General features: G+C 36.8%; 1 protein-coding gene across 1 annotated transcript in view; it reads right to left on the bottom strand.

The window, feature by feature from the left end:
• ZNF385B (zinc finger protein 385B) overlaps positions 1 to 15,203 on the bottom strand; it is a 304,024-nt gene that overhangs the window by 53,552 nt on the left and 235,269 nt on the right. The window contains 2 exon segments of the mRNA XM_021702763.1: positions 5,085 to 5,195; positions 11,720 to 11,758. Coding sequence (XP_021558438.1) covers positions 5,085 to 5,195; positions 11,720 to 11,758 — 150 coding nt within the window.

A 15,203-nucleotide genomic window follows, 5' to 3' on the forward strand; every position in this document is an offset into this window, starting at 1 on the left:
TTTACTGTGCAAATCTGCCTTCCAGATTTTTCAATAAACATATTTTCTACACTGAAGAGTGAAGCCAATTCAGTCTCAGGCTGATTTAGAAATGTTATTAAAGAAAATAAGGATGAGCATCTTCTTAATTCTTACATTAAAATGTAAATAGGATAATTATAAAATAATAAACTCTCCCCCAAATAAAAAAATGCTGTTTCAGAGCTCAGATTATAGCACCATTACTAAACACTGAGAACATGTATATGTCACACTTGTGAATCTGCCATCCAGACTTTGTGGCTTTACTGCCCAGAGTCTAAGCATGACTGAGAAATTTAATTTCTTTCTCCATTATCAACAGAACTTTTGAGCGGTGACAAGGAAGCTGGCGGTCACATGCTCACCTGTGTACATTTCTCCACGTCCCTATTAGTAAATACAAAGAAAATCACTGACATCAAATGAAACTCAAGTCAAAGGTGAACCTACTCCCAGAGTGATTCTGGGGCACAGACAGAAGGCCGGCACACCTCCCCGTAACCCAACCCTGACACAAATGAAAAACAAAACTCTTAGTCATTCTTTTTGGGTCCTAGTTATTCCACCTGTAAGGCGGAGGTATTTATACCCTGTTCTTCATTCATTCATTCATTTATTTATTTATAAATTTTTTAACTTAAATTCAATTATTTATTTATTTACTTATTTTTAAATTTAACTTAAATTCAATTATTTATTTATTTAAAAATTTTTAACTTAAATTCAATTAACATATAATATATTATTGGTTTCAGAGGTAGAGGTCAGTGATTCATCCATCATATATAATACACAGTGCTCATTACATCACGTTCCCTCCTTAATGTCCATCCCCTAGTTGCCCCAGGCCCAAACTCCCTCCCCTCCAGGAACTCTCAGTTTGTTTCCTATGATTAAGAGTCTCTTATGGTTTGTCTCCCTCTCTGATTTCGTCTTGTTTTATTTTTTTCCTCTCTTCCCCTATGACCCTCTGTTTTGTTTCTTACATTCCACATATGAGTGAGATCATATGATACTGGTCTTTCTCTGATGGACTTATTTTGCTTAGCATAATACCCTCTAGTTCCATCCGTTGCAAATGGCAAGATTTCATTTTTTTGATGGCTGAGTAGTATTCCATTGTGTGTGTGTGTGTGTGTGTGTGTGTGTGTGTGTGTGTATACCACATCTTCTTTATCCATTCATTTGTCAATGGACATCTGGGCTCTTTCCCTGGTTTGGCTATTGTGGACATTGCTGCTATAAACACTGGGGTGCAGGTGCCCCTTCAGATCACTACATTTGTATCTTTGGGGTAAATATCTAGTAGTGCAATTGCTGTATACCCTGTCCTTTTTTTTTAAAAAAATTCATTTATTTTTTTGGATGTAGTGTTCCTTCTGACAGAAATTCCATGGAAATGATTTAATCATAGAGCTGGAATGATCCTCTCAAAGATCATGTAGTCTATTTTAGGTTACAACAGAAGAGGAAACTGAGGTCCACAGTGGTGAAGTGATTTATCAAGTTCAAAATTAGTATTTAAATCACCTTCAGGGACTCTTAATCCAAGATTCTATACTGCATGGCTTCTCAATGTATGGACTCATAAAAATATAGAACAGAAGACTTGCTATGTGACTGTAGAAATTTGGATAATAACTATGTAAAACTATTAAATATACTTGGATCTATTTTAGCATTTATTATTCTGTGTTTTCTTGTAAAAGTTCTTTAATTATTATACCTTAAATTGAGTAGTAATATTGTAGCTCAATTTAGTTTGCATTTATGTCTCTATCATTAATTAGTCTTCTACTTACAAAATATTTCATGGCTCCTATCATGCTGATTTTTTTTTTCTAGTCAGGGTTACTGAGGTATACTTTATATACAGTAAAATTCCTTTTGAGGTATTTAGTTGTATGAGTTTTGAAAAACAAAAACAGTTGTGTCACCACCACAAAAATGAAGATATAGAATATTTTCATCACTTGAAAAAGCTCCCTCTTACCCCTTACACCCTTTGTAGCTGATTCCCTAACCTCACCCTCAGTCCTTGTTCACTACTGATCTGATTTCTGTTCCCATAGTTTTGTCTTTTGCAGAAAGTTATATAAGCAAAATCATATAGTACATAGTCTTTGCGTCCAATTTCTTTCATTTAGCATACTGTCTTTGAGATTCTCCCATTGTGTAGGATGCTATCAGTATACTATTTCTTTTATTGCTAAGCAGTATTCCATTGTATGTCTATATTTTGTTTGTTGATCCACTCACCAGTTGATAGACATTTGGGTCAATTCCAGTTTGAGGCAGTGATGCATAAAGCAGTAGCTTTATAAATGGCACGTATGTACAAACATAAGTTTTCATGTCTCCTAGATAAATACCTAAAAGCTGGATTGCTGGGTTGTACGGAAAATGTATCTAAACTTCCTAAAAATTTCTTACAAATAACTATTAAACTATTTTCCAAAGTCCCTGCACCATTTTGTATTTCTACTAACAACAAATGAGAGTTCCAGTTGCCCCCATCCTTGTCACTTGGTATTATCAATTTGTTTAATTTCCATCATTTTAATAGGTGGAGGGGTATCTAATTGTGGTCTGCACTTCCTTCATGGCTAAAGATATCGAACACTGTTTTGCATACTTATCTGTCATTCATTTTTCTTCTTTGGTAAAATGCCTGTTCAAATCATTTGCCCACTTATTATTCATTATTGAGCTGTAAGTTATTTAAATGTTTTGTATATAAGACATATGTTTTATATTATTTTCTCCCAGTCTATAACTTTTCATTTTCTTAACAGTATAACAGTGTCATTTGAAGAGAAGTTTTTAATTTTGATGATGTCTAATATATCAATATTTTTATAGTTCATACTTTTTAAAAAAGATTTTATTTATTTATTTATTTATTTATTTGCGTTTGTGGGGAAAAGGGACAGGCAGACTCCACGTTGAGCCAGAGCCCAATGTGGGGCTCGATCCCACCACCCTGGGTCATGACCTGAGCCAAAATCTAGAGTTGGATGCTTAACGGACTGAGCCACCCAGGTGCCCCTATAGTTCAAACTTTTTGTTTCCTAAGAAATCTTTTGCCTAATTCAAGGTCACATAGAGTTCCTCCTGTGTTTTCTTCTTGAAGTTTTTTACTTTTCAATTTATAGTTACATATATAATCTATTTGAGGGGTGCCTGGGTGGCTCAGATGGTTAAGCGTCTGCCTTCGGCTCACGTCATGATCTCAGGGTCCTGGGATTGAGCCCAGCACTGGGCTCCCTGCTTGGCGGGAAGCCTGCTTTTCCCTCTCCCTCTACCGTTCCCCCTGCTTGTGCTCTCTTGCTCTCTCTGTCAAATAAATAAATAAAACCTTAAAAAAAAATAATCCATTTGAGTTAATTTTGGAATTTTGTGTGAAACAGCCATCAAGGTTCTTTTTCTAAATTTACATGTGGTTATCCAATTACACTATTTGTTGCAAAGATTAACCTTTCTCCATTGAATTGTCACTGCAACTTTGTGGAAGATCAACTGACCATATAGCTTTAGGTCTATTTCTGGACTCTATTCTGTTCCACTGATCAACGTATCTACTATTCTTTCACCAATATTACAGTCTTGATTGCTGTAGGTTTTAAGGTAATTATTGAAATCAAGGAGTGAGGTCCTCAAAATTTGTTCTTAAAAAAAAAAAGCTTTGGCTAGTCTAGGGTTTTTCTTTTCTTTTCTTTTCTTTTTTTTTTAAAGATTTTATTTATTTGACAGAGAGAGACACAGCGAGAGAGGGAACACAAGCAGGGGGAGTGGGAGAGGGAGAAGCAGGCTTCCCGCGGAGCAGGGAGCCCGATGTGGGGCTCGATCCCAGGACCCTGGGATCATGACCCGAGCCGAAGGCAGATGCTTAACAACTGAGCCACCCAGGCGCCCTTAGGGTTTTTCTTTTCTATATAATTTAAGAAATAGCTTGGCATTTTCTACAAAAATGCTTTCTGGGATTTTGATTGGAATGTGCAGGGTCTGTAGATGAATCTGGGGACAGCTGGCAATGTTGAGACTTTGAATGAATTGATACCATATATTTCTCAATTTTTTAAGGAACACTTTAATTCTTGAATAGGGAGTTGAGAAAGATTCTATCAAGTGCCAAAAAAATTCATTGGACTTTTGATGAAAATTGCATTAAATATACTTCTACAAATCATGTTCAACAAGAGGAAAAAACACTCTTTTCCAATGACTATAATTTTTATTATGTTTCCTATGTGGAATTATAAAAACATTTACTGGTATATGCAAACAAGAGTGTTTATTGTTTTACTATTTGCAAAAAAAACATGAATCTTGGAACATGTTCTTTGGAAGATGGCTTCTGAGGTGGAGTAACTCAGGAAATAACACATATAATATATAGCTCCAGATTCAGATTTGCATTGATCATTGGCTTTACTTGGTAATTGAGTATTACAAACATTCTAATATTATTTATTTTAATTCCATGTTATCTTACTCCTACATTTAAAACTCTACTTTAATAAATGATTTATACCCTTTTCTTGTTATCTTTTTTTTTAGCATGATGGTTATGCTGGCCAGATAAAATAATTTATAAAAATTTCCCTGCATTTCCATGTTCTGGGGAAATATAAATTGTGTAATAAATTATTCCCTTGGGTATTTAATATGATTTGACATACACACATGAAATGTGACACTTGTTATAAAGAGAAATAGCAATAGTTTTCTTCAGCATTCATTGCATTTTAAACTTTTAAAAAAATATTTTCTGCTATTTAGCGATTTTTGAAAAGTAAATATCATTGGCAAGATTAAGCATAAAATGATATAGGTGAGATTGATTACATGGAGGAATTCTTGATTTTTGATATTAGCCACTCTATTGCTCAAGTTTCTAATGCTGAATCTGAATCCCTGGAAAATCTGGCACACTGAAGTAAGTGGGCCACCAATGGGAGTGGCTGCTGGAGGCTATGTAAATATGAAGAGATGTACATATTCAGAACAATCAGACTTTCAGCTTGACAGACTACAGAGAACAATGAAAAGGTGATACTCACATCCGAATTAAAGCGAAGCTGACAGACATTACAAGAAATAACTTGTTTCTTCTTTGGGGGAATGGATACTCCAAAAGTGTGGTTAATGACTGCTTTTTGCACAGGATCCATCTGAAGAGCAAATGATAAAATAGTCAGTGTATAGCTTCAAAGGATAGACAGTAGTATGAGCAAGTAAAAGTAGCTGTATTATTCCTTAAGGTTTTAAATATTAGTTCCCAAAAAGGGATAATAAAGAATCTCATTCAATAATGAGGTATTTGTTTCCAGGAGTTAAAAACAAGAACAAAAAACTGGTTTGAAATAATAACCGCCCCCCCCCCCAATCACAGGAGAATCACATCATCTCAAGAAATCTTATACCTATATAAGGAACCTTGAAACAACTTAAAAGAATCATAAAACAAGAAAACTTAAGATCCAAAGGTCAGGGTTCAAATTCACTTGTTAATGCTTTCCCTATATGAGGTGATGATATGTAAGATGGTCTGAAATAACCTGTGACAGTTATTACACATATATTCCAGTTTCTCAATTTTTGATTCATGGCAAAGTTATAAATGACAGGCTCATATCACAACATAGAAACTACTGATCTTTATTTTAAAATAATTTATTACATTTCATGCACTATAAATTGAAATCCATCTTACTTGAAATGCATGTCACAATTGTACACTCAAAAACCCATAGCAGATTGATTAACATGCAACCTTTGTCCAGATATTGATCAAGTAAAGTTTTGACTTTTTGTTGTCTGATTGCTGAGGCTAGGACTTCTAGTACTATGTTGAACAACAGTGGTGAGAGTGGGCATCCTTATCGTGTTCCTGACCTTAGGGGAAAAGCTCTCAGTTTTTCCCCAACAGAATGATATTTGCTGTGGGTTTTTCATAGATGGCTTTTAAGATATTGAGGTATGTTCCCTTTATCCCTACACTGTGGAGAGTTTTAATCAAGAAAGGATATTAGCCACTCTGTTGCTCACTCTATTGTATTTTGTCAAAGGCTTTTTCTGCAGCAATTGAGAAGATCATATGGTTCTTATCCTTTCTTTCATAATCAGACAACAGAAAGAAATAAAAGGCATTCAAATTGGCAAAGAAGAAGTCAAACTCTCATTCTTCGCAGATGACATGATACTCTATGTGGAAAACCCAAAAGACTCCACCCTAAAATTGCTAGAACTCATACAGCAATTCAGCAACATGGCAGGATATAAAATCAATGCACAGAAATCAGTGGCATTACTATACACTAACAATGAGACAGAAGACAGAGAAATTAAGGAGTCGATCCCATTTACAATTGCACCAAAACCCACAGGATACCTAGGAATAAACCTAACCAAAGAGGTAAAGGATGTATACTCTAAAAACTACAGAACATTTATGAAAGAAATTGAGGAAGACACAAAGAAATGGAAAAACATTCCATGCTCATGGATTGGAAGAAGAAATATTGTTAAAATGTCTATGCTACCCAGAGCAATCTACACATTTAATGTAATCCCTATCAAAATACCATTGACATTTTTCCCAAGCTGGAACAAATAATCCTAAAATTTGTATGGAACCAGAAAAGACCCCGAATAGCCAGAGGAATGTTGAAAATGAAAACCAAAGCTGGTGGCATCACAATGCCAGATTTCAAGATATATTACAAAGCTGTAATCATCAAGTCAGCATGGTACTGGCACAAAAACAGACACATAGATCAATGGAACAGAATAGAGAGCCCAGAAATGGCTCCTCAACATTATGGTCAACTAAGCTACGACAAAGCAGGAAAGAATATCCAATGGAAAAAGGACAGTCTCTTCAACAAATGGTGTTGGGAAAATTGGACAGCCACATGCAGAAGAATGAAACTGGACCATGCCCTTACACCACACACAAAAATAGACTCAAAATGGAGGAAAGACCTAAATGTGAGACAGGAATCTATCAAAATCCTAGAGAAGAACACAGGCAGCAACCTCTTTGACCTCAGCCACAACAACTTCTTGCTAGACATGTCTACAAAGGCAAGGGAAACAAAAGCAAAAATGAACTACTGGGATTTCATCAAGATAAAAAACTTTTGCACAGCAAAGGAAACAGTCGACAAAACTAAAAGACAACCTACGGAATGGGAGATGATATATGCAAATGACATATCAGATAAAGGGCTAGTATCCAAGATCTATAAAGAACTTATCAAAGTCAACACCCGAAAAACAAAGAATCCAGTAAAGTAATGGGCAGGAAACATGAACAGACATTTGTCCAAAGAAGACATCCAAATGGCCAATAGACACATGAAAAAATGCTCCACATCACTTGCCATCAGGGAAATACAACAAAACCACAATGAGATACCACCGTGCACCAGTCAGAATGGCTAAAATTATCAAGTCAGGAAACAACAAATGTTGATGAGGATGCAGAGAAAGGGAAACCCTTTTACACTGTTGGTGGGAATGAAAACTGGTGCAGTCACTCTGGAAAACCGTATGGAGATTACTCAAGAAGTTAAAAATAGAGCTATCCTATGACCCAGGAATTGCACTACTAGGTATTTACCCAATGGAAAAAAATGTAGTGATCTCAAGGGGCACCTGTACCCCAATATCCATAGCAGCAATGTCCACAAGAGCCAAACTGTGGAAAGAGCTGAGATGTCCATCAACAGAGGACTGGATAAAGAAGATGTGGTGTATACACACACACACACACACACACACACACACACATAAAGAATATCTGATAAAGAAGATGTGTATAGATATAGATATAGACACAATGGAATACTACTCAGCCATCAAAAAGGATGAATACTTACCATTTACATTGATGTGGATGGAACTGGAGGGTATTATGCTGAGTGAAATAAGTCCATCAGAGAAAGACAATTATCATATGATCTCACTCATATGTGGAATATAGGAAATAGCACAGAGGATCATAGGGGAAGGGAGGGAAAACTGAATGGGAAGTCATCAGAGAGGGAGACAAACTATGAGAGACTCTTAACTATAGGAAGCAAACTGAGAATTGCTGGATGGGAGGTGGGGTAACTGGGTGGTGGGCATTAAGGAGGGCATGTGATGTGATCAGCACTGGGTGTTATATGCAACTGATGAATTACTGACACTACATCTGAAACTAATGTTGGCTAATTGAATCTAAATTTTAAAAAAGTAAAGTTTTGGGGCACCTGGGTGGCTCAGTCGTTAAACGTCTGCCTTAGGCTCAGGTCATGATCCCAGGATCCTGGGATCGAGCCCCACATCGGGCTCCCTGCTCCGCGGGAAGCCGGCTTCTCCCTCTCCCACTCCCCCTGCTTGTGTTCCCTCTCTCGCTGTCTCTCTCTCTGTGTCAAATAAATAAATAAAATCTTTAAAAAAATTTTTAAAAAGTAAAGTTTTAACTTATAACTTATGACTTTCCTTCCTTTGGTTTGCATGTTCCATACATATTTGGAAAAATATATGGTGATGAAAGTACTCAACCATAGAAAAACTATGGCATAACGCCATGAAAATACTTGGATAAGAACGAACACTATCTGCAGAGCCTATAATAAGAGAGACAGAGCAGTGATTCTCTTTCATACTCCAGATAATCTCCAGCATTAACATCAGACAACTGGCAGTTCAAAAAACAATGTGAATGATGAACAAAGCGTTACTTATAAACACATGTAACATGAACAAGGACAGATCCACTGAAACCATCAGGAAATCTCCTGAGGTTAGAGTTTAGGATTGGATTAGTTGATGATATTTGGTAGAGAGGACAAATGAATACTATCCCTGATCAGGAGTATAAATCAACAAAGTATAAAATTAGCAATTAGAAGAATTTAAGTATATTAGAAAAGAGTGTGGATTACAGAATTACTGAATAGTAGTATAGCCTATTTTTTTGCTACGAGTTTAAGAGAGATGACAGGACAAAGTATTCACAGTACACAGGACAAAAATTTGAAGAGGGGAATGTTCTGGAGTGACAGAACTGTATCCTGACGGTAATGGTGGTTACACAAATTTACACATGTTAAAATTTTTAGAACTATATATACTCCCAAAAAGTCGATTTTATATGTGATAATTTAAAACATAAAAGAGAAAAAAATTGTTAAGAGTATTATGTTTTAACTACTAAATGTAAAAATATCCTTACTGGAAAATCTGGGGATTTCTTTGGTTCAAGGTCATAATTCATATATTAAGTGTACTTAATGAGAATTTTAAAAACCCTCTATGGGCAAAGAAAATCTCAAAAGTTCAGAAAATAAAACTTTAGTTCACTTTTTTAGTTTACTCACAAATGGATACATTTAAGTCTCATTTATCCCTTTGCAAAACATGAAACTATACTTTCTGATTGTTACTAGAGATGGCAAAGCAGTTTGAATGGGCTTAAAAATAAAATAGGCTAACTATATTGGCAGGATGAAAAAAAGTACATTGTTTTTTAAAGTTAAAAAGTGAGAGCATTTTATTGAGATATTTTCTGTTCTCAGGCTCTGAAAAATACTTACTGGTTATGTGTCAAGTACATGGGATAAAACTATCTGAATATTTCCCAAACACCAGTTTTCTGCATGCTGCTTTCATTATTTTTGCCATAGCCATATGTTATTATTATTTACTTATTTTTCTTTAAATCAAACTAAAATTGACTTTTTAAAAACAGAGCAATAATATTCATGAAATCATAGGTTTAATGTCTTCTTTCCTATTACTCATTTTAAAAAGATTGAAAATTAACATTAAAAATTAAAACTTTCATTATCTAAAATAAGTGCATATATTCTTATTCCCATACCACAATATAGGAACATAGGCAAAAGGCACATCTAAAATAATCTAGTTGCAATCTAGTTCCAAGACATCTGCTGACAGCTCCAACATGACCTAGAATATAAACATTCCTCTTAGGTTTTTAAAATTGTTAGCTGACTATGTAATTTCTTAAATAACTCCAAATACAGCTTTTTTCTACTTAAATCTCACATTTGCACCACATCAGCCTGAAAATATCCCCTAGTGTTCCCAAGGCTCGGAGCAATCTGTCCTCAAAGGTGAATTGTGGATGAGCACTCCGGATACAAAGACAGGCAAGTTCCCAGCCATCTTCTCTCCGAAAAGTAAACTGAGGAGATTCTTTCAAGAAACTCTTACCAGAATTGGCTTCTCTACTTTATATACACAATCCTATTCATCCTTATAAAATCAACTAAATAAACACAGCGCTTTTACCCCATTCCTTGTCACCTGATATTAACTCTTGCTGCCTTTTATCCTTTGAACAACTTACTCCTAATCATGTAAAAATTTTATCCCCTATGTTTCTCACTTGGAATAGATTTTCTCTATTTTCCATTTGATTCTTTTTTTTTTTCTTTACAGCTATTTCAGGAAAAGATCCACTCCCCCACCCCCCCGTCTAAATCTCTTTTGTCTTTCTCTGCTGTTTACCACAGTATTCTATAATTACATTTCTTATTAAAATGTCATTTTGGGGAACCCCATTTAGTTGAAAGAAAACTTTAAATTGTCTAAAAAAGATTGTTCCACTTGCCAATTCAGCTGATACCTTGAAACAGATACCATCTAGCTGATATTTGCAGTGTTTGCCATCTGACACAGTAACTACAGGTACCTGAGTCATTTCAGTGGGATCCAGACATGGACGAATATAGAGAAGGTTTTCAGATCTCTCCCTCTTCCTTTTCAAAGTATTAAGTGAGGGACGCCTGGGTGGCTCAGTCGGTTAAGCAGTTAAGCGTCTGCCTTCAGCTCAGGTCATGATTCCAGGGTCCTGGGATGGAGCCCTGCTTTTGGCTCCCTGCTCAGGAGGGAGCCTGCTTCTCCCTCTCCTCCCCGCTCCTGCACTCTCTCCCTTCTCTCACCCTCTCTCTCTCTAGCTATCTCCGTCTCCCTCTCTCAAATAAATAGATAAAATCTTAAAAAAATAAAGTGTTAAGTGATAAAATCCTGAACACTTTTCTTAGCAGTCCTACAATACTCTACAAGTTAGATGAAAATAATAATTATGATGTTAATTTATATTAACATTTTTTTCTTCTACTAATGCATGTCTGTCCTCTGTAATTATAATGAGATATGTAGAACTAAGTCAACAGTAATTCTTTTATTCAATCACCAGTTTTTAGGGTGAATAAAACATTCAGGGTGAATAAAAACATTCTCATAAATCCTACAATGTGATCTTTGCAAGTGATTCAATTTAGTACAGTCAAGACTACATATACATATCATAATAATCTCATATGGAGAATACTCAGGAAAATCACTGGAGATATTGCAATTAATGACAGTAAGAGTTTTCTTTTAAAGAGTCAACTGGCTGTCTCATAGACATTTGATTATTAAAAATAAACAAGTGTTTTCAAACCTCTCTATTAAAATGTTTGTATCACTTTTAAATGAACAAGTACCTTGTAAATACTCATATTAAATTAGCTCATGTTCATTCAGATTGCACAAGAAAGCTATCTATGGATTGAGAAAATTGCGATTCATTGGTAAATAATGCTACAGAAGTGTTTTTGTTGTTGTTGTTGTTTTCTTTTTAAGGAAAAAAAGAAAACCCCACATAGTTCTAGCTACCAATATTCCTTACCTGGCAGAATTTATTGGTCCCAAATAAGCCTCTTCTTTTCTAAAAAAGTAAAAGTTAGAAGTAGTCATCTGGAATCTTGAGGCTAGCAAGCACATTTACATGAAAGTTTTAAAAATTCATTTTCCTTGTTCATCTCTGATTAAAAAGCCTGCAATGCTTACTGACTAAAAAGCAGGAAGAGTTAACACTTGCCACTTTTTCTAATGAAAATCATGTAGAAATGAAAAGCAAAACCTATTAGTGCAATTAACTGGGAGGTAATAAAAATGAAAGATGGGCTTGTGGCTATTACCAGGAATTGAGGAGATAATTGGAGGCTATGTATGGACAAATTAACTATTGTATTATGGTACTTATAAATGAATTAATGAAGTTGGCCTTATCACACCATCTATTATATTTTCAATATCAGAATCAGAACAAACAGGTATCCTTGGTGTATTCACCGAGATTATGGAACCACAAATCTGTGTGAATTTTTAAAAAGTGTTATTGAGCATACCCGAAAGTAATCTACATCTTCACAGTGTAGGCAATCATATAAAAATATGCAGCTGCAAATAAAACTCAGCCACAGGGCAAAAGCAGCACCGCGGCACCTCGCTAAATGAGTGATGCTATGAGCTAGGAGGGAAACCGATGTAGGAGCTCCAGGATCAAAAGGCTTCAGACTAGATGATATTTAGGTTCAAGGCAAAGAACTTAGAAATACAAACTTCCTACTATCTCAATAATTTTCTTTTTTTTTTTTTTTTTTTTTTTTAAAGATTTTATTTATTTATTTGACAGAGAGAGACACAGCGAGAGAGGGAACACAAGCAGGGGGAGTGGGAGAGGGAGAAGCAGGCTCCCCGCAGAGCAGGGAGCCCGATGCGGGACTCGATCCCAGGACCCCGGGATCATGACCCGAGCTGAAGGCAGTCGCTTAACCAACTGAGCCACCCAGGCGCCCTATCTCAATAATTTTCAAGAGGCCTGAAATTTGATTTATATCCTTGTGAGAGCCTTAAATTGATTTCACTGGCCATCCAGTGTGACTGGGTATTGGAGTAAATGGAGTACCACCCAATTAAAAAACGAAATGAGACTGCTCCAGAATGATAATACAAGGTTTTCTTCTCTGTGGTTAAATGGCTAGGGATCTGCACTATTCTTAAAGACAGAGAAATGTCATCTTAAACTCAGCCATCTGTCTTAACTGATGTACTGAAAGGCATTTGGTAAGCACTTGTGATACAATAAACGGGCAATACTAGCTTTTCTATTAAACAGAAGTAGAAACCAGGTTTTTGACTTTTAAAGTTTAAAAGTCAGTCCATCCCACAAACATTTCTGGAGGCCTAATATGTCAGATATTGTTCCAGACTAGATGGTGTGGGATGAGTCCAACATAAGGACATACTTATAATTGTAAAAGTTAAATGAAATACAGACAATATAAACTGTATTTAACTGAGGCTGGGAAAAGAAGTGACCTTTAAGCAAAATAATGAGGCCCGAGAAAGCACCTAAAGGTCTGTCTCTTTTGCCCCACCTCTACTTTTGGCTTTTTCTCCGTTTTCTGATTTTCTCACATGTTAAGCACCCAGGACCCTCCCTTTACCAGTGACGTCAATGTGTTAGCCTCCCCGGGGGGTGGGGGGGGTATTGGCCTTTCAATTCCTTTTTTAGCTGTGGAATAACAATAATAAACATCATAATATGAGCAGTTTAGATTTACAGAGCTCTTACTGTGCGCCAGGAATTATACTAAGGGATTATTTTGTGTAGTCTCTACCGTCACCCGAGGCAGATACGATTATTATCCTCCTTTACAAATGAGGGCTCCAAGGCTTTGAGAGGTTTAATAGCTTGTCACCCCTGAGTCCAAAGGTCTGAAGCCAGGATTCAAACTCAGGTAGGAGTCTCTCCCCACCCTGTTCCCTGCAAACGGACCACTGAGCAGGGCTGACGGGTAGTGCATGTGGCGCTGCTGACAGGGGTGAGATCTGAAGAAAGGATGGGGGTTCCTAGCACCTCTGCAGCCTGGAGGGCAGCTGCCTAGTCCAACTACACATAAGGCCCATTTGACGCTTAAGTAAGCTTCCTGGAGAGGTGAGTCTGGGTTTTTCTCTTTCTGATCCATGTCTGTCACTCTTAGAATAAGCCCATTTCTTCTTGGCAACTTCAGGAGAGCCAGAAATAAAAATTGGGGCTGTCCTGTCCCCTTTCTCCGTTGTAACGGTTGGGCTTGTGCACAGAATATGGCGCTTAAGAGAGGGACTACTTAGAGATCACACACAACCGGGGACGGTCATCATTTACAGCTGCCCTTGATTTACTGCAAAGAGGACCTCGACGACCAAACCCTTGTGACTCAGGGCTATCTGGAAGCTTGGCAAAGCATCGCTTTTTAAAGTGTAATATTACCAAATTACAGTAGTACAAGAAGAATGATTATTTTTCATCCCTTCCTTTTTTAATATCGGATTTATGGAAAAGAATGTGACGACAGGGTCTCATTAAAACTTCAAACATTCACAAAGTGACACATTTAAAAGTGATAGCTACATCATTGAAGAGTAATATCTTTTTGAGTTACTTCAAAAAAAGGTTTTGCCTTTTATATTTAAATGCTCTGACCACATGCCTTAGTATTATTGTTTTACTTTTTTCAAATCCTCAAAAACTTAAACAGAAACAAAACAGACACAGCTTTCACAAAGACCCATTTCTTTTTTTTTTATTCTTATGTTAATCCCCATACATTACATCATTAGTTTTAGATGTAGTGTTCCATGATTCATTGTTTGCGTATAGCACCCAGTGCTCCATGCAGAACGTGCCCTCTTTAATACCCATCACCAGGCTAACCCATCCTCCCACCCCCCTCCCCTCTAGAACCCTCAGTTTGTTTTTCAGAGTCCATCATCTCTCATGGTTCGTCTCCCCCTCCGATTCCCCGCCTTCATTCTTCCCCTCCTGCTATCTTCTTCTTCTTCTTTTTTTTTTCTTAACATATATTGCATTATTTGTTTCAGAGGTACAGATCTGAGATTCAACAGACAAAGACCCATTTCTTTTCACAAAGATCCAGAGACAGAAACAACTACATATTGTTGGCAACAGCACCTCAACCACACAGCTTTGTAACAGTTTTGGATTTCAAATCAGAAGGCTCAATAAAAGTAAACTGCAGGGAACGTTACACTGGAGTCGCACGCTACTGAGACGCCTGCATTTTTGCATCTGGAATGTGGACAAGCACAGACTTGCCAGGCTGACGCGGCTTCTCCTACCCAGAGCACCCTGACAGGGGTCCACATGGATGCCGTCATTGTCACTGAAAGGAAGACAAATGGCATGCAGCTCTCTCCACAGACTGTTGACTCAGCCGGGAGCCATATGTCTGGAAAGGTGCTTCCCCCACGGATCTCCAGCTCCTTGCTAGAACCACACATGGGCGGTGCCTCGCTAATCAAATCAGCTGTGCCAATGGCAATGG

The sequence above is a fragment of the Neomonachus schauinslandi genome, chromosome 3 (assembly GCF_002201575.2).
Source record: "Neomonachus schauinslandi chromosome 3, ASM220157v2, whole genome shotgun sequence".
NCBI classification, from domain to species: Eukaryota; Metazoa; Chordata; class Mammalia; order Carnivora; family Phocidae; genus Neomonachus; species Neomonachus schauinslandi.